The sequence below is a fragment of the Xenopus tropicalis genome, chromosome 3 (genome assembly GCF_000004195.4).
Source record: "Xenopus tropicalis strain Nigerian chromosome 3, UCB_Xtro_10.0, whole genome shotgun sequence".
NCBI classification, from domain to species: domain Eukaryota; kingdom Metazoa; phylum Chordata; class Amphibia; order Anura; family Pipidae; genus Xenopus; species Xenopus tropicalis.
In genome coordinates this window covers 134,239,626-134,264,377 of record NC_030679.2, presented here as the reverse complement: position 1 = coordinate 134,264,377, position 24,752 = coordinate 134,239,626, and the positions used below count along the sequence as shown (strand labels likewise).

The following is a 24,752-nucleotide window of genomic DNA, read 5'->3' as shown; positions in this document are numbered from 1 at the left end:
TCATGTTATCTAACAACGGCTTATAATGTTTATGATTCTCTATGCAGGGGTGGTTAAAGTGGTGTTTGTCCTTTACAACAATCTGGGTCTATTTCTGTCCACTGAGAACTCTACTGTCCGTAACGGAGGAGAGAGCAGCTCCACAGGACACTCACTGGTGGTGAACTCACAGATCATTGCCGCCTCGATAAACAAAGAGTCCAGCAGAGTCTTTCTAATGGACCCAGTTATATTTACCCTGCCACATCTACAGGTAAAACAAAGAGATGAACTTAAAAAGGGGACTGGAAGGGAGACAAGCTTGACTACTATGGCGCAAAATAAAACAGGGAAAGGGACTCATTTAAATATAGAGAAAATTGGAATTTAATGAGCTGGAGGATGCTATTAGGCTTTAGGGATAAGGTAATGTTAGTGAAAGCACTCCGATATAGTAAAATAGAATGAGGTAATCTACCAATTACACAGAATAGACTTTTTTTGACCAGATTAGGCTTCAAAGAAACCATGAACATGGGGGAAAGGTAGTAGAAAATGTATTACTAGAAAGAAATTGCACAAAAATGGAATTCAAGAAGGAATATATATTTATATAAACATAGGAAGCATGAAAAGTGGGTCGGAATGAGGCATATAGAAATAAGAATAACATGTCTCAGAAAACAGACAAAAGAATAAAAAAAAGCAGAAACTAGACTAAGATAAGATATTGTGCTATAGCCGCTCCTGCATGTAATACCAAAAACAAAGAAATTAAATGGATAGCTTGGTACATTTCACACCCATACCGAGAAAGCCGTTTGGATGCTATTATTTTTAACTACTCTTTTAGAAAGTGTTGACTTCATATAATGGAAGAGTAATAACTGCAAGACGAGAAGTGCTTTCATGCCAGAATGTATCGAGCTGTTCTGCTGAAATTGTAAAAGCCAAATGAGGTGCAGAAGGGGTGGTGCAGAGACATGGATATAAGCAACCAAATATCTCGACTTGGATGATGGGCTTTACGTAACTTGGTACATGGGTTGGTTAGTGGGAGATATTTGGAAAGTTATGAATGAGACCTGGAAATGAATGCTTGGGCCATCATTCATTGCGGTATATGACTAAAGAGACAGTGTTATAAAGTTAAAGTTAGTATGTTATAGAATAGCCAATTCTAAGCAACTCTCCAATTGGTCTTCATTATTTATTTGTTACGGTTTTTGAATTAATTGCCCTCTTATTTCAACTCTTTACAGTTTCTAAATAGGTGTCACTAACCCCGGAGCCAAAAATCTATTGCTCTGTGAGGCTACAGTTTTATTGTTATTGTTATGTTTTGTAACTTTCTTTCCTAATAAGGCCCTCTCCTATGCATATACCAGTCTCTTATCCAAACCACTCCCCGGTTGCTAAGGTAACTTGGACTCTAGCAACTAAATAGCTGCTGAATTCCAGATTGGAGAGCTACAATATAATAAAAACTACAAATAATAAGGACCAATTGCAAATTGTCTCAGAATACTACTCTCTACATCATACTAAAAGTTGACCCATTTTCTTCTAGATATAGGATTCCGTCCAGTTCAGTCTGGCCTTTCACCCAAAATTGCTATCAAATCATCTGCATGGACAACTTCTTAAAGAGATACTGACACCAGAAATGAAACCTTTTTTACATCTATCATAACAATGCCTTTGCATGCTATTTATCATTTTGCCATAAAAGTATTTGCCAGATGTTTTTACATTCCCTACCTGATCCCCCATGTTCTTCTATGAGGGGGCGGCCATATTTGTGCAGCAGGAGGCCGTTAGCATTAGAAGCTGTAACTGACAGGCTGAGAAGGGACAGTCAGGTTGGCAAAACAGTCAGGTTTAGGAACAACAAGTAACAATTACTTACAAAACCAGCCCTATCAGTGAAAAATGATCAACATGACCTATAGGTAACTTTTTTATGTAGGTTCATATTTAAAAAAGTCGTTTTTTTGTGTCAGTATCACTTTAATGAACTTCTGAGGGAAAGAAACATCCTGTTTATCTTAGTGGATTCTAGGGAAAACCACAAACATGACTAAAGACATGACTGCTTGCTTTAGTAAATCTAAAGTGAACTTTATGCAATAACAAAGCAAGCTGTTGGCATAAAATCCAAAGTCCAATGTTTTCTTGTCAAATGTACCTTCTTAACATATGCATTCAAATATACTACTATCCTTATTGCCAAACTTGGCAGAGGCCTCTTTTATATCACACATTATCTTTGCCTTAAAACCAGATATGAAAAGTCTTCCACACCAATATTTTCTTGGTGAATTGTGCTTAGTAAAGGAGAATATTAGTCCTGACTTGGTTTTTTCATCTCTCTGTAGGGACACTGAGCAAAAAGGAGGCTATTCCTATTTGTCTGTACTTTAAGTCTGTATTTTTCCATGGTCAGCCATTTTACCTGGTGAAAGGCCAATTATGCCTCCTTGGCTGTTCTTATATGTTGCCTGCTGGCTTACTATGAAGGGATTATGCCAGTTCTGTAGGGCTGCTAGATGAGAATTAGATCGAATTAGAATGGCGGGTTATAGGCGCCATCGGTTTGGAAACTGCATCAACGACCCGATGCGGTCTCCGATCCGAAGGAAAAATCAAACCTGCCCGATCGAGATCTGCCTGAGTTCAGCCCAGATGTCGGTCAGGCAGGCCCGTCGTTCATGCCCATAAACAGGCAGATCAGTTGCCAAATCGGTGTAAAGGACCAATATCGGCAGCTAGAATTGGCCCATGTATGGCCACCTTAACAACTTCATAGAAGCTGAGGGAAAGCTAAGTGGAAATCATGTATATTTGCCCCACTTAGGGTAAGAACCCACAGAGAGGGTTAGTCGACCCGTGATAGATCTCAACAATAGGAGTTGCCGGTGGAAAGCCCTTTGCATCGCTTCGCTTCGATAATCCAAAGTTGCTCCTACAGGCAACTTCAGAAAACGAAATGATACGAAGGGCTTTCCACTGGCGACTTCTATTGTTACTCCCCCGCGATAGATCTCTGCTCTAACTAACTCGCTCCGTGGGCTCTTACCCTTAGGGAAGACCAAAGCAGTGGAGAATGAAGCCAGCAAAAGAGATATATAGGATGAATGGTTGCTTTTCAAGCTATCCCTTAGCAGCCATGTTGGAAGGCCAGTTAGTGTAAGCTTTGGAGTGAAGACATTATTACTAATTTTGTAGTAATGTTAAGACATTCATGGACCCATAACAGGGGGAATTAAACACTGGTATTTTCAGATTTTTGTAGCCACACAGATATAATTAATGACCCAAGCATGTTGTAATCGACTTGGCCCGAATGCTCAGCGAGTAACGCTACAACTGTTAATGTCCTTGGTGCTTTACTGTGATCAGTTATATGTCAGTGCTAATGTGCTGTGATTCATAGTTTGTCTGTCCTTGTGCTGGAGAATCTGCCGTGTAGCTATTTTTGTAGCTCATTTCATAAGCTGCTTCCCTGGAGGAATGTCCCCGTTGAGTGAAGGATTGTCTGAGTGCTGTAGGTGTCGCTTACTGAAATGTTTACTTAGGTAAATGCTTTGGTGTGAGAAAGCTGTGATGTTTATGTATGCGTGGAGGTGGTATTGCCCAACTTTTAATTATTTATTTGCAATGTGAAGAAATGATCAAGAGCCTAAGGAGCTTAGAAATGCCTTGTACATCCACAATCAGGAGAGCCGGCTTTCATATGGCATGAATTATTGACCCATAAACCACCCTTTTGAAAAACCAAATGGGAATTATTGGTCTGTTTCTGGTTCGTCTGTCTCAGTCGCCGTTATAACTAGTGTAGCCTTTTATTTACCCTCCTACTGATGAGCACTTGGGCCAATGGTAGTCCATATCAGGAAGATGCAGGGACTGGTCTTGAAATAACCCTAAAGGCCACAATTACTAATGTTTGTTTTACTGAATTGTACTTTATAGTGCTGAATTGGTGTTTTTTATTAATGACTCGAAAACTCACTTTTTTTGTAATTTATCAAATGTAAAACCCCTGTGGAGAATCCTTCGTGCCTGTATGCCCATAGTGGTTGTTGCTTCTTAATAAATTACTTGGCATTCATGGTTTTAGTGAAAAAAAGTTTTTTTTGTGGTTTCAAAAACCACTAAAACCAGAATGTTGATAAACTGACCTCTTACTGTACTATAAAATGTTCTATAGCAATATACAAAACCCATTCAAAGCCCAAATGAAATCTGTAAGAATGTACATAAATGGGAATATTCAACTCTGTTCTGGGTGGCTTTGGTTGATTGCAAAATTACTTATGAAAAGTTACTTCCAGGAGAATATGGTAACAACCACTCTGCAATAATGAGGCATCAGTGAAGGGTACATCTACATAGCACATTTGAGCTGAAACTGACAGCTGTCAATCAAGTTGAACCTGAAGGTTTATAGCTTAATTTAGCAGAGCACGGAGAGCTAGTTCTGTAAGCCATACTGGGCTGAGGGTGGCACAGTCATCCTATAAGCTGGAGCACTAACCATCTTACTATAAACTATACCCCCAGAATGAATACTTAACCAACAGATAGTTTATATTATGTTAAGTGACCTATTAAATAATCTCGCCAAACTGGAATATATATATCAGTAAATATTTCCCTATTACATCCTCTCCCTTGAGCCGCCATTTAGTGATGGGCTGTGTGCTCCCTCAGAGATCAGCTGACAGGAAATAATGCAGCTCTAACTGTAACAGGAAGTAGTGTGGGAGCAAAAGGCAGAACTCTGCCCATTCATTGGCTGATGGGGCCTAGCATGTATATGTGCCTTGGCTTGTTTGTGTGCAACGTGGATCCTATGATCCCCGGAGGCGGCCCTTAGCACTTTAAATGGCAATTTTCTATTTAGGATTACCCAATAGCACATACTACTAAAAAAGTAAATTTATATTAAAATGGTTTATTTAGATGAAGCAGGGTTTTACATATGAGCTGCTTTATACGATATATTTTTATAGAGACCTACATTGTTTGGGGCATATAGTTTTCCTTTAATATATTCCAACTTAAAGAAGGATTGTGATGCCCTTCAGGCTGACAGAACCTGCTCCCTTATGCTGCATAGGATCTAACTACCAGGGCTGGGGGCGGATGCCTGTAAGAGAATTTCTAGGGTACAAGTATATTCATATTTTTACTGAATTGCAGCACATTTCTAGGTTTAAAAGTATTGAATCATATGGGTCATTGTTCAGCTTAGGCAATATGGCTGCTTTTCTTGTTTTGTTTAATGTGAATTATTCACTGTGGGGGTTTCTGCTTAGTAAGTGCCACAATGGACAAGGGGTGTATCGTATATGTATGCTATTTCAGGGGTCACTTACTGATCCCTGGGGCACAAGTGTTAAGAGTGCGCCAATTAGTGCTCATCTAACAAGCACTTGCCATAGGGTAGGCGGTAAGTACCGGGCCCTGTTGTGACCTGTGCCTCCAGCCACTCCCTTTGAACATCTGAATTATGTGAAAGTTAGGGGGCAGGAGGGCCTATGTGCCTCCTGCCCCTCTCCAAGACAGCTCTAAAATGTGGGGCGGGGAGCCACAGGCCACATGTGCCTATTGGCACAAACCAGAACGGCCTATTTTTGCACTTTTCGGCCAGCTTCACAAATATTAATGCCTCTATAGGCATTTTGTAATTTACTCCAGTCCTCAGTACCACAGAAGCTGGACAGCACTGATCTAAGATATTGTCCATGTTTCTAAAGAGCTTATCAGTATAGAAAGGTTATATTGAAAGACTTCATTTACCCTGACTGGTAACAACAAGTATTAATATAAAAGTGAAGTAGGACAAAGGGGGCAGGGGGTATAACTGGTTTCAGAATGAATACTGAAAACACTTCATGTTTCCCCCTGTTATATCTTTAGTGTTCATTGTGACTGAGCTTAACATTGGCTTAGTTATTGCACCACCTTACCTAGCGTTACTTGTCCTGTCTCCATTCCTTACACAAGTCCCACACTCTATGAGGTTAGCGTGGGTAATGTGCGGATAGGCTTGACTGAGGGTGAATGATTTCCTCACCAGCTTCTACTTGTTTCTCAGACCAAGAATCACTTCAATGCCAACTGTACATTCTGGAATTATTCTGAGCGATCTATGCTGGGTTACTGGTCCTCCCAGGGCTGCCGGCTGGTACAAACCAACAAGACTCATACGACCTGTGCATGCAGCCACCTCACTAACTTTGCTGTGCTGATGGCCCACAGAGACATGGTAAGAGCAAAGTATATTATTAATATTCTATTATATCAAGATATTTCTCTAGCGGTTTCTTTCCTCTTGTTCACAGCTAAAAGAAATTCCTTCAACCTGTATTTCTTTTTTTTCCCGTCTCAGTACCAAGGTCGTATCAACGAGCTGCTGCTCTCCGTCATCTCGTGGGTGGGCATTGTGATCTCCCTGGTCTGTCTCGGAATCTGTATATCCACTTTTTGTTTCCTGAGAGGCCTGCAGACAGACAGGAACACCATCCACAAAAACCTATGCATCAGCCTTTTCCTTGCTGAACTGCTTTTCCTCACCGGCATCGACAAAACTCAGTACCAGGTGACTACTTACAACCTGAAGACAACTGATTTCATTATTTTTTTAGTCGTCCCCTTCCCTAAATACAGAATTCTATATGCCTCATAGATGTTAATAAACATTTTTTTGTTATTGGTTAGCTTCACCAATACATGTTTTTCTCCATCATCTTTGTGTTGGCTACTTTATATAAAGCTTCCCTTGCATTTTTCAGGTCGTATGCCCTATCCTTGCCGGTCTGCTGCATTTTTTCAGTCTTTCTGCCTTTTCCTGGCTGTGCCTGGAGGGGGTGCAGCTCTACCTTATGCTGGTTGAGGTGTTTGAGACTGAGCACTCTCGACGCAAATATTACTACCTCTGTGGTTACATTTTTCCGGCCCTCGTTGTAGGGATATCAGCAGCTGTAGACTATAGAAGCTATGGGACAGACAAAGCGTAAGTACCTCAAACACAGAATGTGGTAGATATGAAGGTATGTCTCGTAAGGGTGGTCATATTGCATGTAGCACCGTGTATTTAAGGTACCTGTATTACTCTACAATCCTCATTGTATGTTTCCTAGCTACCCTTCTTTCCTGCCTTCTGGCCGTTAGTTCTCACTCTTTCAATTTAAAATCTCTGATCTGTTTCTCTTCCTTTTATTCCAATATCTCGCAGTTGCTGGTTGCGGGTTGATAATTATTTCATCTGGAGTTTCATTGGACCTGTTTCCCTAGTTATAGTGGTGAGTAAAGCTTCTTATGTTATACCGACTTTTTCCCTTCACCTTACACATTCATGCATTCTCCCTTTGGCATAAAAATGCTAATTTCAGCCTTACTTTCTGATATAAATGTAATTAATAATAAAAATTCTGCATGATGTAGACTTTCTCTGCTCCTTGTGCTGCTTTATATTCTAACTAGGACCTACTGGGCATCTTTTAAAAACAATAGAAGCTGATGCTCTGATACACTTTGTTTCTGATTTAATACATTTAGCCCACGGAGGACTAGTTACTGGTTACTTTGCCTTTTTCCTTAAGCCAGAATCCAAGTCCCTGTGCCCTAATTTTCTCTGCCCAACCGGAATTTCACAGAATATTAAATATGATGCAGGGCCCTCTCTTTATCACCCCGAACACTGAAGTTCCCAGAGACCCACTGTTTCTTAGCCCTACCCCTTCTTTCCAACCCTCTGCCCATGCTTGTGGGTTAATGAACTCTTCTGTTCATACTGCAGTTTTTTTTTTCTTCTGTGTTAAAAAAATCTAATTATTTGTGACTAGGACCCCTCCTTAGATCCCAGGGTTTTAGTGCAGCAACCCCTGTAGCTCTGGCCCTGGTAAATATTCTTTTCACTAGGAAACAGGGGCCAAGATTAAACAAAAATAACTTTGCTCTGTCTGCTGTGGGTACTCCATTTAACCTGCACCAGCATCCAACTAATCACTATCCCCAGTGAATATTCCTAGTGCAAGACATCTGCTGTGCACCAAAAATATAACTGACTATATATACCCCTGCAGCTTCACAGGGCACCTTACCGCAAACCCCTGTAACTGGAAAACTCTGTGTCCCAAGCATTCTGCATAAGAGATCCCAAGGGATCTGGATTTTTGTAGGCAGATTTTGTTGGTAACACTGCCTCACCCAACATTCTTTAGCATCCTCTCAATCCCCTATACACTATGTCCTTCTCTCTCTTACTCTACATCCCTAAATCATATTTTTCTCTCCCCAAAAACATTCTTTTTGTCTCTTTAGGTCAACCTTCTTATTCTGCTTGTTACTCTCCATAAGATGTTACGTTCCTCTTCGGTTCTGAAACCAGATTCCAGCCGCCTGGAGAACATTAAGTGAGGATTTGTACTTAATTTTACATATTCCCCACAATTATTCAACCCTGAGTTCTTTATTCACTCATTTGTGTCTTTCCCTCATCTGTTGCAGGTCCTGGGCCCTTGGAGCAGTCACTCTGCTGTTCCTCCTTGGCCTTACTTGGGCTTTTGGTTTCCTCTTCATTAATAAGGAATCTCTAGTTCTGGCTTACCTCTTCACCACCTTTAATGCTCTTCAAGGGCTTTTCATCTTCATCTTCCATTGTGCTCTGCAGAAGAAGGTAAGTACTATGTCAAATCAGTTACTGACCACAATGCCCTGCTCAACTCCTCTGTGCTACTGTGCTTGATGCAAGTTTTGCTGCTTATCCCATGAAGCATAATGAAGCAGGGTTGCTGGTTCAAATGATGAGCTCCCATTTGTATCAGGTCTATAAACATGATTTCACAGTACCCCAAAAACTCATCTGACAGATGGCATTTAAGAATGACAATATGGGAGAGAAAGCAATGGCAAGCCTTTACAGACACCAGGGAATTTACAGACACCAGGGAATACATCATTATACAATGCTCTCCTAATATTTTCATTAACACAGAGAGATAATTAAAAATAAGGATTCAGTGAACCTGTAATAAAAAGGCTCTGCTGAGCCAAGCAGATAATGGTGTTGATTTTCCACCTGAAGGATCTAGAGCAGGATCGTGGCCTTTTTTTAGGTGTGGAGAATGAGAAGTGTCACTTACATGGCCAGTACTTTTTCTGTCATTGTGTCCCAAACACTATTGTCTTTCTGACCCTGAGTGTCTCCCTGCAGGTACACAAGGAGTACAGTAAGTGTCTGAGGCACTCTTACTGCTGTGTCAGAGGTCCGGGGGCAGAGCATGGGACCTTAAAATCTACTGTCAATAGCCGTTACTATACCCAGAGTCGAATACGCAGAATGTGGAACGATACAGTCAGGAAACAAACAGAGTCCTCTTTCATCGCTGGAGACCTTAACAGTACCCCAACACTGAATAGAGGTCTGTACTCAGAATTAGTTCATTAAAGATAAAGAATTAAGACAGCCTGAATCGGAAGTGGCATTATGATCATTGTTTAACTTCTCCCCTCCCAAGGCACTATGGGTAACCACCTGCTGACAAACCCGGTGCTGCAGAGTCGCGTGGGAACGAGCCCATACAACACGCTGATCACAGAGTCTGTGGGGTTCAGCCCCTCCTCCCCAGGATACAACGCAACCGGTATGACATGTGAAAGCTTCTGTGGTGTAAATATTGTGTATATTTATAGCGTTTGTGTTCATACAGCCATATGTGTTTTTGTCTTTTGTTACTCTGTGTTTGCAAGAGAAAGAATTACAGCTCAAGGCTCTAAACAATGCTTCCTCCATGAGGTTTATTACCATTCTGGAGAGAATGAATAATTAATATGTGCTCAGATGTTTTACACAGGCGTGCTACAGTTATAGCTACCCAATTAGATTTAATAACATAACAAAGAAGGTTGAGAAAGAGACAAAAGGTGCGAGTCGGGTTACGCCTCTTTCCAGTTACACAGCTGTGGTTGAAATTGTATTTGATTTAATGACGAGTGTTATTAATTGTGTGTTTGCTGGTCTTTGTTTTATTATCCTATGTTTATGTGTATGGTGTCATATACATTAATATGAGTCATGTGACAGCTGGCTGAAGTATGAGCAGAAATCGCCAGAAAGTCGATAATGTAGGAAGGCTATTTGCTGTATTTTTTTATTGATGTGCTTTAAAGGGAAACTATACCCCCAGAATGAATACTTAACCAACAGATAGTTTATATCATGTTAAGTGACCTATTAAAGAATCTCACCAAACTGGGATAAATATATTAGTAAATATTTCCTGTTTACATCCTTTCCCTTGAGCCGCCATTTAGTGATGGGCTGTGTGCTCCCTCAGAGATCAGCTGACAGGAAGTGATACAGCTCTAACTGTAACAGGAAGTAGTGTGGGAGCAAAAGGCAGAACTCTGTCCATTCATTGGCTGATGGGTCCTAGCATTTATGTGTGCCTTGGCTTGTTTGTGAACGTGAATCCTATGATCCCAGGAGGTGGCCCTTAAATCTTTAAATGGCAGTTTCCTATTTAGGATTACCCAATAGCACATACTGCTAAAGTATATTTTTATGAAAATGGTGTATTTAGATGAAGCAGGGTTTTACATATGAGCTGTTTATGCAATATATTTTTATAGAGACCTACATTGATTGGGGGAATAATTTTCCTTTAAGGGTCACATCTCTAGGTTTCAATCTCTGTAGCTGGCAACTGCAATGCCCCCAAATGTATGTGCTGCTTTCAAGCTATCCCTTTGGATTTGTGCTCTTTTCAGTTTTTTCAGGGTTACATACTGTAGGGCAGTGATCCCCAACCAGTGGTTTAGGAGAAACATGTTGCTCACCACCCCCTTGGATGTTGCTCCCAGTGGCCCCAAAATTGATGCCCATTTTTGAATTTCTGACTTGGAGGTGCATTTTGGAGGCATAAAACCATGTGTACTGCCAAACAGAGCCTCCTGTAGTCTGTCAGTCCACATTGGACTAAATATGGCCAAATATCCATTCACAGCCCTTTTTGGGCACCCCCAATGAATTATTTTCTTTATGCTTGTGTTGCTCCCCAACATTTTCTGTCTTTAAATGTTAAAAAAGGTTGGGTACCCCTGCTGTAGGGGTTATTAACGACCACAAGTGCAGTGTCCAAAACGCAATTGTGGTCCCAGTTCGCCATGTTTTTTTACCCAGAATGCAGTGTTTAAAAATGTGAGCAACTGAGCTTGCACTCTTGTGCGAATCAAGTCATCTTCGACACTCGGCTTAAAAATTACATCTGAATCTGTTTTTTTGGGCACAAGTATAGAGGTAGCCTGCAGTGGGAATCGTAGAATGATAGCTTAAAGGTGGCGGCTCCGGGGCCCCCTGCATCTGTAGGCACAGTTTGCTCAAGATTCACAATAGGAGGTTGGAACAGACGCACTGGTGCCAAGTACAACTGAGTGAATAGCTTCAAGAAGGAGTTGGATGGCTGTTAAGCAAGTGAGGGAATACAGGGGTAGGGGAGGTAGCTCTCAGTACAAGTGAGGGAATACAGGGGTAGGGGAGATAGCTCTCAGTACAAGTGAGGGAATACAGGGGTAGGGGAGATAGCTCTCAGTACAAGTGAGGGAATACAGGGGTAGGGGAGATAGCTCTCAGTACAAGTGAGGGAATACAGGGGTAGGGGAGATAGCTCTTAGTACAAGTGAGGGAATACAGGGGTAGGGGGGATAGCTCTCAGTACAAGTGAGGGAATACAGGGGTAGGGGAGATAGCTCTCAGTACAAGTGAGGGAATACAGGGGTATGGGAGATAGCTCTCAGTACAAGTGAGGGAATACAGGGGTAGGGGAGATAGCTCTCAGTACAAGTGAGGGAATACAGGGGTAGGGGAGATAGCTCTCAGTACAAGTGAGGGAATACAGGGGTAGGGGGGATAGCTCTCAGTACAAGTGAGGGAATACAGGGGTAGGGGAGATAGCTCTCAGTACAAGTGAGGGAATACAGGGGTATGGGAGATAGCTCTCAGTACAAGTGAGGGAATATAGGGTTATGGGGGATAGCTCTCAGTACAAGTGAGGGAATACAGGGGTAGGGGAGATAGCTCTCAGTACAAGTGAGGGAATACAGGGGTAGGGGGGATAGCTCTCAGTACAAGTGAGGGAATACAGGGGTAGGGGGGATAGCTCTCAGTACAAGTGAGGGAATACAGGGGTAGGGGAGATAGCTCTCAGTACAAGTGAGGGAATACAGGGGTAGGGGAGATAGCTCTCAGTACAAGTGAGGGAATACAGGGGTAGGGGGGATAGCTCTCAGTACAAGTGAGGGAATACAGGGGTAGGGGAGATAGCTCTCAGTACAAGTGAGGGAATACAGGGGTAGGGGAGATAGCTCTCAGTACAAGTGAGGGAATACAGGGGTAGGGGAGATAGCTCTCAGTACAAGTGAGGGAATACAGGGGTAGGGGAGATAGCTCTCAGTACAAGTGAGGGAATACAGGGGTAGGGGGGATAGCTCTCAGTACACGTGAGGGAATACAGGGGTATGGGGGATAGCTCTCAGTACAAGTGAGGGAATACAGGGGTAGGGGAGATAGCTCTCAGTACAAGTGAGGGAATACAGGGGTAGGGGGGATAGCTCTCAGTACAAGTGAGGGAATACAGGGGTAGGGGGGATAGCTCTCATTACAAGTGAGGGAATACAGGGGTAGGGGAGATAGCTCTTAGTAGAAGTTAATCCAGGGACAGGTCCGATTGCCATCTTGGAGTCAGGAAGGAATTTTTTCCCCTCTGCGGCAAATTAGAGAGGCTTCAGATGGGGTTTTTTTTGCCTTCCTCTGGATCAACTAGCAGTTAGGCAGGTTAGATATTGTTGAACTTGATGGACATGTGTCTTTTTTCAACCTAACTTACTTACTATGAGTGCCTAAATATGTACCTTTGACAAATGGCGTCAATATGCACAACCGCTGCCGCTGTTTGTAAGTGGCTGCAGTGGGAAACAAATCCACGAAAGGATTTCACATGGCAAATTTTTACTTATTTTTTTATATTTTTCTTCTCAGTAAAACTAATTTGTCTATTTTTGTGCTGCAAACATTTGTCGCAAGAAAGAATTCTCCAAAACACTGTATAAATTTTCAAAGAATTTAGGGTGATATTTTTTTTTCCCCCCCTAAAGCAAATATTACACCTTGGAACAGAAGTACAACTTGTGCCTGTGTATCAGACTGACATGAAATCTTCCAGGTGTGAAAATGCACCAGCTGCCACTACTCGTGGCTCCTTACTGTGCATTTAGAAGTGTCTTCCTGCTCCAAGTGCTGTTTGTACACAACTGTGTAACGTATGGTGAAATGAGTGCCAAAATGGCAACTGAAACTGCCAAAACTCTGACTCAAGATGCTGCGCCTATGTATAAATGATAAATGACCTTCTTAATGGGGTAGCCTGCTCACTATCATTTAAAGGAGAAGGAAAGGTAAAAACTAAGTAAGCTTTATCAGAAAAGTCTATGTAAATACAGCCATAAGCACTCACAGTAATGCTCCAGAGTCCTCTATCAAAAGAAACACAGGATTTCTTGTCTCCGTTTTTGTAAAAAAACATGAGTCCGTGCAGTTCTCTCCCCTCTCCTTCTCCCCCTCCCATCAGAACGTATGATCTGAGCTACCAGCAGCCAGAGCTGCAGCAGGAAGCTCCCAAAACCAAGCTAAAATGGCAGCTGCTGTTAGAGGGAGATTCTAGGGCTCATTACTCAGGTATGGTAATGGTTTCTGCAGAATAAATATATTGTTATAGGTGGCACTAATGTGGCTAATCTATTGGCAGTAAAATGCCAAAATGTCTTTCCTTCTTCTTTAAAGTCTTCAGATCCTTCAAAATGCTGGGCTTTGCTGAAAGCTTTTATGGTGGGTCTTCAGATCTGACTGGTCTTTATACTTCAGTGTAGCTGAGCTTTTTTTACCAGTGCAATATTTTTATTTGATTTTTTTTCCCATTATTTTACTCTTGGGCTATAGCTCTTCTCTACAAACCATCTTATCTCTCTCTCATTTATCTTTATATTTTTCTCTCTTCTCCCATTTCCTCTTCTGTGCTGCTCACCTTAGGAAGTTTCCGGGATCCTAGTAAGTATATTTCTAACTTTCTGAGAAAGAGTACCCGCTAATACTGGGAGTGGGAGGGAACAGATACCACTTGTCTTCCCAGCTAAGGAATTTATCATTCCCCTTATACAGGAAAAAAAAAAAGCCTGAGAGTTAAGACTAGCATGCACTTAAAGTGTTACATGCAGCCTGATTAGTTTAAATGTCAATAAAGTTCAGCAGCCTAAAATATAAACAAAGAATCAAACTATAAATTCTAAAGTATAGAATTCCCTAAGTATAGAATTCCCCTTGAGATCTACATGTTACTGATACACCTGATATAGGGAAAAGGAGGAGACTTTACATATTCCATATAGGGTGGGAGAGTATTAAAACAATACATTTTTATGGCACTGCTGAAATCATAAAGCAATAATAAATAATAGAGACAACCCTGTTCCATGATTAAATGCTATTTAGCCTTATTGCTCTATAGGTTAAACAGACATACACAGTCTATGAAGATTTTCATTCATCCAGGTCATGGTATATCTAGTATAAATAAATTTAAAGAAACTGGACTTGTTTGGTAATCATTGAAGACGTTTCACTACTCATCCGAGCAGCTTCTTCAGTTCAACTGGCTGGTATGGGAAGTCCTCAGCATATATACTCTTCCACTAATCCAATCACAATGGCACTATGTAACTCTTCAGAAAGGGGACATCTGAAACTCACAGAGGTGTGAATGCTGTGGAGTTACTTTGAAAGGATTACCAAAGTATCATGCAACTCTTCAAAACAGGTGTTACTTGTTAGAGTTGCGTGAATGGATGTGTGAAGAGTTCTGAAACTGCCGGGGTACAGATGTTAGAACAGCATTGTATGTAGCAGACAGATGGTGTCGAAGTCCCCTGCCTCTGTTTAGGGATGGTTTCTCCACTTTGACATGAATGGCCTCTTTTACACCTCTTTCAAACCAGCGGTCTTCTTTGTCCAAAAGAGTGTAGGAAGAGTATATATGCTGAGGACTTCCCATACCAGTCAGTTGAACTGAAGAAGCTGCTCGGATGAGTAGTGAAACGTCTTCAATGATTACCAAACAAGTCCAGTTGCTTTAAATTTATTTATACTAGACATACACAGTGTTTAGTCTCAGAGGTTATAAGAGAGACAAAGGCTTGGCACAGACCACACAGGTTGGGGGGGTAAACTGTTCCACATCTTTCATTTTAAGGGCTTAACCTGGCTGCATAGGTGACTTGTAGTGATGACATTTTTCAACCCCAAGTCAACTCTAACTCGCTCCTTCCCAACCCATTTTGAAGTCCTCTTATACTTCATGACTCGCACCCAACCCAACGCCTGTTTGATGGTTAGGATCAGCCATCCCTGGGAGGGAGGGCAGAACTATTACATCACCAAAGGGGAGGGAGCCTTCTTGTAGTTTGATTGCAACCTGCCTGAACTCCACAGCCGGAGCTTACCTTCCTAGCTTTAACCCTCATATTTCAGGTCAACCTACGCATCACTAGAGGCCCGATATACACCATAGCAGTGAAAGAGAATTCTACACAAAAGTAAATCATCCAGACCTAGCAGTAGTCATGACACTTTTGCAAACAGCTGGAACAGGAAAGCACCTTTATTGGCCTTTATTAAACTTTTCCCTCTCCATTTACTCTGCAGAGCATACCTTAAGTCGCGACCCATGTGGAAAAGACTCACTCCCCCCGCTCCCACTCAATGGCAACTTCAACAACAGTTACTCCCTTCGGGCTGGAGATTTTCCCCCTGATCCTTCCAAGTTGGCAGAAGGCACTGGTGGTGTGGGTGGGCGGCGCAATTTGACCGATGCGGCAGCATTTGAAAAAATGATTATCTCCGAGCTAGTCCATAGCAACTTACGAGGGAAATCGCATGGGGGGACAACAGAGACAACAGAAGAGGAAGTCACATCCGGAGTAGTGCCAGAAAGTGGCGAGGTGCCTACACTGGAGATGGAACGCATGTATAAGGCTCTAGAGGAGCCACTCCTACTACAAAGAGCGCAGTCTATCCTGTACCAGAGTGATTTGGAGGAGTCAGAGGCTGAAGCTGCTCCCCGTGACTCCCCTAATCGTGACTCACTCTACACAAGCATGACCAACCTCAGAGACTCCCCATACCCAGACAGTAGCCCTGAGACTGGCCTTCCCCCCTCTGGGGAAATGCTGCCATGCCATCAGGCGGTACCTCCACCAACTGGGCCCGATGCCATGTACTTCCCTGGCCGGCTGGGGTCAGTGCCCAGGGGACAGCTGCAGGCATTCTACCAAATGCCCCAAGGGTTTTTGGGCCTGGAAGGTTCAGTGCCCGAGGGCGACGGCCAGATGCAGCTCATCACCAGCCTCTGAACTTACTCGCCCGCCCCTGACACTAACCCCAGCACCCCTGTAAAGAAAATACAGCCCTTTTCTCTCAACTATAGAAGAAAGCAGGGTCAGATGGAGAGAGGGGCATGTATTTAGGGGCTATTTTGTTGGGGCCGGGTGAGGGCAATATGCTGTTTTGCCTCATGGACCATTTTGGAAACCAGGTAGAATATTAATTCAAAATACTTGGACTTCCTCTTATTGCCCATGTGAGTTAAGTAAGCGGGTAAGTTGCGTGTGTGTAGGGGAGGGAGGGTCACATTTGGCAAGAGGCTATGGGTGCCAAAATATGCCCCCCCCTTAACAATAACCATATATCCCAAGAAGCTCAGTCAAGCTTACTGATTTAACCTTGGGTTCATGGTGACAGTATCACAGTATTGCTACCCAGCCAATGAAATTACAAGAGGAAGAGAGACAACCAGAATAAAGAGTAAGAATAAGCAGCCAATAGAAAGTATATATCACAGAGCCAATTAAATAAAGAGTCGAAGGAGCCATTAGAATACGGAATGCGGTGCCAAATGACTGAAAGGGCTGCAGTATAGATGTAGTATAAGAAGGGGGGGGGTGGCCTGTCTTGATATAAGAAATATATACTTGTTACAAATTCAAGACCATCTTTTGCCACATTGCAAAAAAAAAGCCCCTTACATGTCTGTTTCCTGATTTATGCACAAAACTGAACTTCTTATTTTGAAGTTTTTTTGGAAAAGAGAAGCCCCCTTACATCCTCCACTCCCCACTTGAAACGCCTCCACTTGCCTCACTCAAAAGGGAAGGACGTTTTTTTTTTTTCTCGTGTCATTGTGGCTCGGATGGATTATGATTGACACACGAAAAGAAAAATTAAGCACGTGGCCACCGCTTCTCCCCTTTCACAGGAACGACGACAAAAGGAAAAAAGGAAATGAAGGGGTTGGGCTGAAATACGGACTGCAACTGCCCTGCGTATTCTTTATTTAAGCACAAAAAAAACGCTCCTCTTCCTTTCTTTTAGGGAGGATCATGGGAACTTTTAACACTGGGGGAGGCGAGTGTCTTTTCCGACAACTGTAAATAACGAACTCTTAAGGGGGGGAAGGGAGAGAACAGGGGAGTTACTGAGAACATTCCCCCAAAAAATAACACTGGTGCAGAACTGGTCAGTAGGGGTGGTTTTTTTGTTGTATTTTTTTTTTTTTTTTTAAATATTTATCTGCCTTCTGCAGTGCTTCTTGGCTTCCAAAATGGCCTGTCTGCCATAAGCTCTCCCTCCATGTTGCTGCAGGATCACGATTAATCTGTGCCACGCCCAAAGAAACGTTGTGCTCCCAGCATTTCTATGTGTTTCTTTAACATGTCTGTCTATGTCTGTCTTAATTTATTTAGCCCATGGAAGGGAGGCACGGAAACCATGGTTTTACACAGCTGAGCCAACAGTGGGAACTTTTATAAAAGGGTCAGAGCACAGAGAGAGACCTCTATTTCAGTGTATGGCCAAAATGACCATGTCTCCACCCACTGATACAAAATACTTGGAAAGGGATGGAATTGACTTGGTTTTCTGGTACTAACATGTACCGTCTACAGATATTAGAGCTTTTAATTCCAGAATTTTACCGATACTAGATGCACAGCACCGAGCTGCAAAAAGAAGGCCATGAAGTACAGGGAATGGTGCAATAGGGCACTAAATCGGGGTCGTATCTTAACTACTAATGTACAGGCCCCGCCTACAGTGCGCATTTGGCAGCGATATCTCAGTATGACCTTGGCTATTAACGGAGGGAAGCTGCTTGCCATTTGGTCACTTAGCACACAGCTAAAGCCAAAATCTACAGATAGACTATATCTTGTTTCTGTTTGGCCTGTACAGGTAAATACAGCTCTAAATAATATAAATATATACAGAAATATATATTTAGAAAGAGATATTGGGAAGGAAAGAAACTTCATGCGGATGAATTAAAGCTAAAGGATTATAGGAACAGTCAGACATATTTTAGAAATTGTCACTCATGTCCCGTTTTCGGGTCTCTGCCCACCCTCAGCGGTAGCAAGTGGAAGCTCTACAGTGATGGGCGTGCCAGTTTCTAGAATGGGCAGTGAGAGTGAGGCCTTGTTACCATGTTTTATAAGAGACTGGCCTACAGCAATATCATAGCCAAGGGCCACTCAGTAAAAATGGTAAGAGATATTCCAGGATTTCAGGTATCCGCTAATTGGCTGCCTCGCCACAGCCCCCTAATGCGACACCCAGAGCCATTTACTGGTGTCGGGGGGAGACAATACTTGTACTGGAATTGGGGGCGATCACTTGTTCTGACACATCTTTCACTTTTGCTGAATAAAGGGCCTTGTATTACATTTCTTACCCTAGGATAAAGTAGCAAATGACAATGAAAGGGCATTAAAACAAAGTACACTATTTTAGATATATATTCTGACAAGGAAATACCCCATTCATATATCACTGGGTGACACCCTTTAACATATCAACACCCACAAAATACATTTATCATCATTCTATGTTTTGTACCGTCGTACTCACTGTTTCGCTGTCATTATTTTCCGATGGTTCTTTTGTCGACCGTTTGCCAACTCGCCCTCTGACCCTGACGCGAGCAAAGGGTTAAATACCTCTCCACCCTTCCTCTCCTCTCTCTCTCTCCCTCTCCCTCCTTCGTTTTCTTTTTCATATGCCAAAACCAGAAATGGGTCGAAACGCCATTCAACAAGCGAACAAAAATCAAAACAAACAAAAAAAAAATACTGTACGAAAGACTGAAACAGAAATCGTGCAAGGAAAATTCTACAAAAAAAAGGCAGAAAAAAATACAAACGGTAAAAAAAAAAAAAATGAATATCGCAACTTGTGGAGTGAAAAAAAAACACACCAATAAAATCCTTTTGATTTCTGAGTCTGTGTCTTTATTACAAACTGTCGACAGCCAGATAGAAAATGAGGATGAAAACCAAACCCAGGGCCCATTAATGTCAGAGCAGTAGCCGGCAGTCAGTGGGCTAACAAGCAGCATTTGCAAATAAGCCCTGAGCTGCCTTAACTCGGGTTAGTGTGCGGGTCAGCGTGCTCAAGGGGAGAGCTAGGTGAGCTGAGGCGCTTACTCCGAGGGCATTATCAGGGGCCATAAGCCTGCTGGGCCAACTTGCACTCACATGCCCTACTGTCACTGCAGCCTGAGCTGCTTATGCTAAAATATGAGCCTTACACGGAGAACAGGCATAACAGGGGTGCCAATAAACTCCAGGGCACCAGTGGGATAATGATGAAGTCTAAAAAGGTTCAAGAGAATATCTCACTTTTGACAAGTGGTTCCTAAACTGTGGGGCTGAGCACCTCCTGATGAGACTCAGACAAAAGGCCAGGTAGGGTGAGATCTGGGGAGAAAGCCTATTTACTCTATTAAATACAACTAAAAGCCCAGTGTGACGGACAGTTAAGGTTAGATTTGGGCTGAACCCATATTTATTGCCCTAGATATTCCTGGATCTATGCTTGAATGACATATTAATGTAACCTTGTTATTACATAATGGAGATCCTTGGCAAAGGGTAAACCTCCAAGGGGGCTTGAACTAAAAAAATAGGGGGACAATAGATCTGGAGTCAGTGTAAGTCAGGGGTTCCCAATCTGTGAGGCCTGAAACCCAGCTTGAAAATAATTTAGGCTGAGAGTTGGCGTGAAAACATGTTTGCTGCCCTACATATCTGTAACCTTGTTATGGGAAAAGCAATGAACCTCCGAGCAGGTCCGGACTGAGATTCAAAACAGGCTGTGGCATTTTAGGCACTCAGTGGCCCATTAAACGTTCACAGTCTGGGGCAGTGATCCCCAACCAGTGACTCAGGGGCAACATGTTGCTCACCAACCCCTTGGATGTTGCTCTCAGTGCCCCCAAACCAGGTAGTTATTTTTTAATTCCTGCCTCCAGCCTTTTGTAAGCTGATAGTGTGCATAGAGGCCCCTAATAGCCAATCACAGCCCTTATTTGGCACCTCCATGAACTTTTATGGTGCTTGTGTTGCTCCCCAAGTCTTTTTACATTTGACTGTGGCTCACGAGTAAGAAAGGTTGGGGATCCCTTATCTAGGGCATCTTACAGCAGCCTTTGGCCTTGTACTTTTACATGGCCATATAACTGCTTGTGACTTAAAATAGCCTTATATAAAGGAAATTTTTTATTGCAAATACTCTCATCCACCAGTCAGTGGTACAATGTACCAAGCGTATGTCTTCTCTGAAATACTCCATAATCCAGTCTCTGAAATATCTCCAACTCCCCCTCAACGCTGTGACAAAGAACCATTTTACAGCAGTACATCTCATGTATGATAAATAAAGCATAACAGAAGCAACAGTAAATATAAATACCCCCTACAACCCAATCCCTCAAACCTTGGGAAGTTTTTCACACTAATATATTTAGAGTGTTCTATGGGTCCCTCTATACCAGTAGTTCCCAAACTGTAGGGCTGAACTGGTCTGAAAACGTAAAGGCCAGCTTGTTTTATCTATTCTTATTCACAGATGTAACTTGGGAGATTCACTTATGTTCTGAGGTTTTCCATTGTCCTTTATCACTGATCCTAGGAACCAGGAATAGGTGAATAGGAAAGCGCCTGAGTTGAGAGATACGTAATAACAAAAATATAGACTAAGAAAGAACTTATTTCTTGATGCAGGGGACTGAGTGACACTGACCCAATCACACAATAATATGAATAAATGCAGGTCCCAATGAAACATATTTAAACCTACTTGCTCAAATGAGAATATTTATAATGAGCATTTCATGAACTGCTTCTTAAATATGTTGTGACGAACATGTTATAATAATTGGGGTGTAATGATTAGGAATAACCAGACCACCCCATAAATTATGGCACTGGCTTGCAGAGACGGCTAACGGTAACCACTGTGGATACTGACTGCTCATAGGGAAGTCTATATGGCATTCAGGGCAATATCAGCACATTATCTGTGTGTGCCATTGGCTCTAAACTGCAAGCTGTGGAAGCTCTCAAGTATCTATGCACAGTGCGGCACCTCAGTATCCATAGTACCTGATGCAGGGGCTTAGGGCTGTGCCACATGAGAAGAGTCTCCGCTGGCACACACAAATGCCTCTGTGTTGTGTTATTGTGCATATGGGGCCACAATCCACCCCATAAGCACAATGACAGGCAGATGCCATTTCTGTCATTGCTCAATGGGCAACACCATGTGTTACACAACCCCTAAACCATGTTGCTCACCCCCCCCTTTGAACTTGCTCCCAGTGGCCTCAATGTAGGTGCCAATTTTTACATTTCTGGCTTGGAGACAAGTTTTGGAAGCACAGAGACACTGTTATACTCCAAGCAGAGCCTCCTGCAGGCCAGAAGCCCACTTGGGGCCACAAGAGCCAATCACAGTCCTTATTTTGCATCCCCAAAGAACCCTTTTCATGCTTGTGCGGCTCCCCAACACTTTTTACATCTGCGTATGGCTCATGAGTAAGGGCCCTTAAGTTATTGTACTGTAAATAACTTAGATGTTACATGCTGTGCAAACAGGGCCCTATAGCCTTGCTTGGCCACCTCCGTGACTACATAGCCAATGGGGATGCTTGTTTTATGTGTTTTTACCTTTAGGACAGTGGCATGCAGGGAGATTAGTCGCCCCGTGACAAATCTTCGTTGTTGCAAGGTGACTATTCTCCCTGCAATGCCATCCCACCGGCTACAATGTAAATGGCTGGTGGGATTGCATACACGTTGCTGCGATCGCCCGAAGTTGTCTTGAGAGGAAACTTTAGACGACTTCGGGAGTCATGAAGAAGACAACAACTAATCTCCCTCTGTGCCACTGCCCTTAAGCATACACTAAGGGCATCCCCCTGTCCTAGGATACAGTAAAAAAGAATTTTCTTGGTAAAGATATGCAATGCTTTCTGCCTTTGGCCATAACAACTTAGCCCCATAAGGCCATGTAAGTGTTGGAGTGGGAGTATGCTTCTGATGGGGAAGGCTGCCCCACTGGATAAACAGATACGGCTATCAGCACATTTCAGCATTAACTAACTTAACATCCTTTCCAGCCAAGGGAACAAAACCAACCCCCTCATCTGCAAATATCATTGGGACTTTGATATGGTTTGTGGCCGACTACTCTGCACAGCCCATATCCAATATGATCATTAGCCCAAGGGCCAAATTAATGCTCAGATAAGTCTTGAACACCCCCCACGTGGGAAAAGTGGGCAAAAATCAATTATTTGGCAACGTGGTTATCCAAGCAGATTCCCATGCTGCATACCAGCAAAAAAAAACTCCATTAGTCAATATTCCAGAAAAAAAGACCTCAAGTTTACAGCCAATTAGATACAGACCAGCATTTACAGCCACAAAAATAATAATACGTAATGGGCATAACTTGGCATGAACAACAAATATGCGCTATCAGGATGTTATATCAAGACCCAAAAATGGGCCCCTTGCTGTTTTGGTCATTAAAACAAGGTACATAACCAAAAAGGTTAATAAACACTGATCTATACAATTGCGTGTGTTGGTGTCGGCACTGTTTGGTGGATCAGTAAGTGGTCAGGACACGCTAATAGATCCATCTGTGCTACAATAAGGGCACCCTGGAAATACGAGCTGCAGGTAAGGTCTGCGTACAGGGAAGCGATGCATCTGGCGCACAGCCGTTTCTTTGCTGATTCAGTAATAACGCACTCCCTGTGTAGCAGTCAGGCTCTGTTACATCTCTGCCCATATAATTATATAAACCCATACACAGTGTCTGGGATTTCTTCTTTTCCATTTCTGGAAATCATTTTTTGGTAAACAGTCTTGCATTCGCAACACTGCACAGAAAGCAAAGGGGGAGGAGGTATTTGCTATTGGGCACGATGTCCATAGTTGTAGCGATTGTGCTGACCCCAGCATTCAGTTGGTTTTAATGTTGGGCCATTAGATGAATAGGAAAGGTTGGCTGCGTGGGGTCTCTGCTGTAGTGTTCAGCTAGTACATTCCCCTATACCAGATCCAGGCAAACATTGGCATGACACTCAGTATAAAAGCTGTAAGGGCAGATGGGATACAGAAGAATAAAACTAGCTGAAGGATCTAGCTGGCATGCAATAGTCTGCCCGTAACCCAACTATTACCTACTTACCATTCATTATATTTATTATAGCTACATGATCATCACCCTTCATGGCTGATGGTGTCTAGAACTGTAATGTGTACTGGTTTTGAACTAGGGTTTCATATGGTCGCCAGTCAGATTTGTTCTTGTCCTATGCTGCCACCTAGTGGCCAACACTACAATTGCACTTGAAAATAACATTTATGGAACCCACTGTAACTACTGAACAACTTCTATTCTGAAACAGGAGGTAATGAGAGTCATTAGTGCAATGGGCACTAATCTAAAGGGAGCAGGGATAATATAGTATATTTATCATGTTGTGTAAAAAGTGGAGTGAAACATCACCGGTGATTTTGTTTATAGCAGCCAATCAGATGCTTTGCTTTGGTTTTCTAACTGTTGAAATCTAATTGCTGATGGGTTGCCCTGGGGCAACATCACAGGTAATGATTCACTTTACTTTTTACACAGCATGATAAATATACACCTTACTGTAGGTAACTTTTAAGCCTGCAACTCAAAACACTTTCTGCTCGGTAGGGAGGGGTCGTTGACCCTAGCAACAAAAAAAATAACCTGAAAACTAGAATTTTACATTGAAAAGCACATTTTTATAGAATACTAATGCCTACAGCATACTAACAGGTCATTTTAGGGTGAACTCTGCCTTTACGTTCATCACAGTGAATTATAGAGACAACTGGTTGCACTGAGATAGCATCGGCACCATGTGATTATTGGGAAGCAGAAGGCGTTACGGGTTAAGGTTCTCAGTTTAACTGTAATACAAGAATGCGGTGCTTTCAGGTACCTTTTCCCCTGAACGCATTGCCCTAGGGACAGGGGCACATTCATTTCTACTAATATTTGAATCTGATGAAAACCTGCTTCTTCCGTTGAGTTCCAGGCTGTAGGCCGTATCCTCCACAGTCCAATGTCCACCGTCAAAACAAACAAAATGAGTGCTGGCAGCAGGGGCTTTCTTTATAAACGAATTAGCTAATTGCAAAGGGTACATCCCGGGTACCAATGCTATAAACTCAACAACCTAATATCAGTTCTATTCTGTTGCATACACCAGTGAAGCCATATTGTCAGGAACCATAGTGCAATGTACAATTACCAGCAGAATCCCTTAGACACT

At 42.5% G+C, this 24,752-nt stretch overlaps 1 protein-coding gene across 5 annotated transcripts in view; it reads left to right on the top strand.

Moving 5' to 3' along the window:
* The window catches only part of adgrl1 (adhesion G protein-coupled receptor L1), a 180,182-nt gene extending 160,812 nt beyond the window's left edge, over positions 1–19,370 (top strand). For 3 of the 5 annotated variants that reach the window (XM_004918880.3, XM_031899351.1, XM_031899352.1), the window contains 11 exons: positions 48–253; positions 6,086–6,256; positions 6,380–6,589; positions 6,783–7,003; positions 7,226–7,292; positions 8,314–8,405; positions 8,500–8,668; positions 9,206–9,413; positions 9,510–9,635; positions 14,075–14,092; positions 15,743–19,370. In XM_004918880.3, the coding sequence (XP_004918937.1) occupies positions 48–253; positions 6,086–6,256; positions 6,380–6,589; positions 6,783–7,003; positions 7,226–7,292; positions 8,314–8,405; positions 8,500–8,668; positions 9,206–9,413; positions 9,510–9,635; positions 14,075–14,092; positions 15,743–16,449 (2,195 nt within the window). In that variant the 3' untranslated portion in view covers positions 16,450–19,370. The remainder of the gene's footprint in view (positions 1–47; positions 254–6,085; positions 6,257–6,379; positions 6,590–6,782; positions 7,004–7,225; positions 7,293–8,313; positions 8,406–8,499; positions 8,669–9,205; positions 9,414–9,509; positions 9,636–14,074; positions 14,093–15,742) is intronic. The other 2 variants (XM_012953139.2, XM_004918881.3) reach the window with 1 other exon arrangement.
* Positions 19,371–24,752: the final 5,382 nt, after the last annotated feature.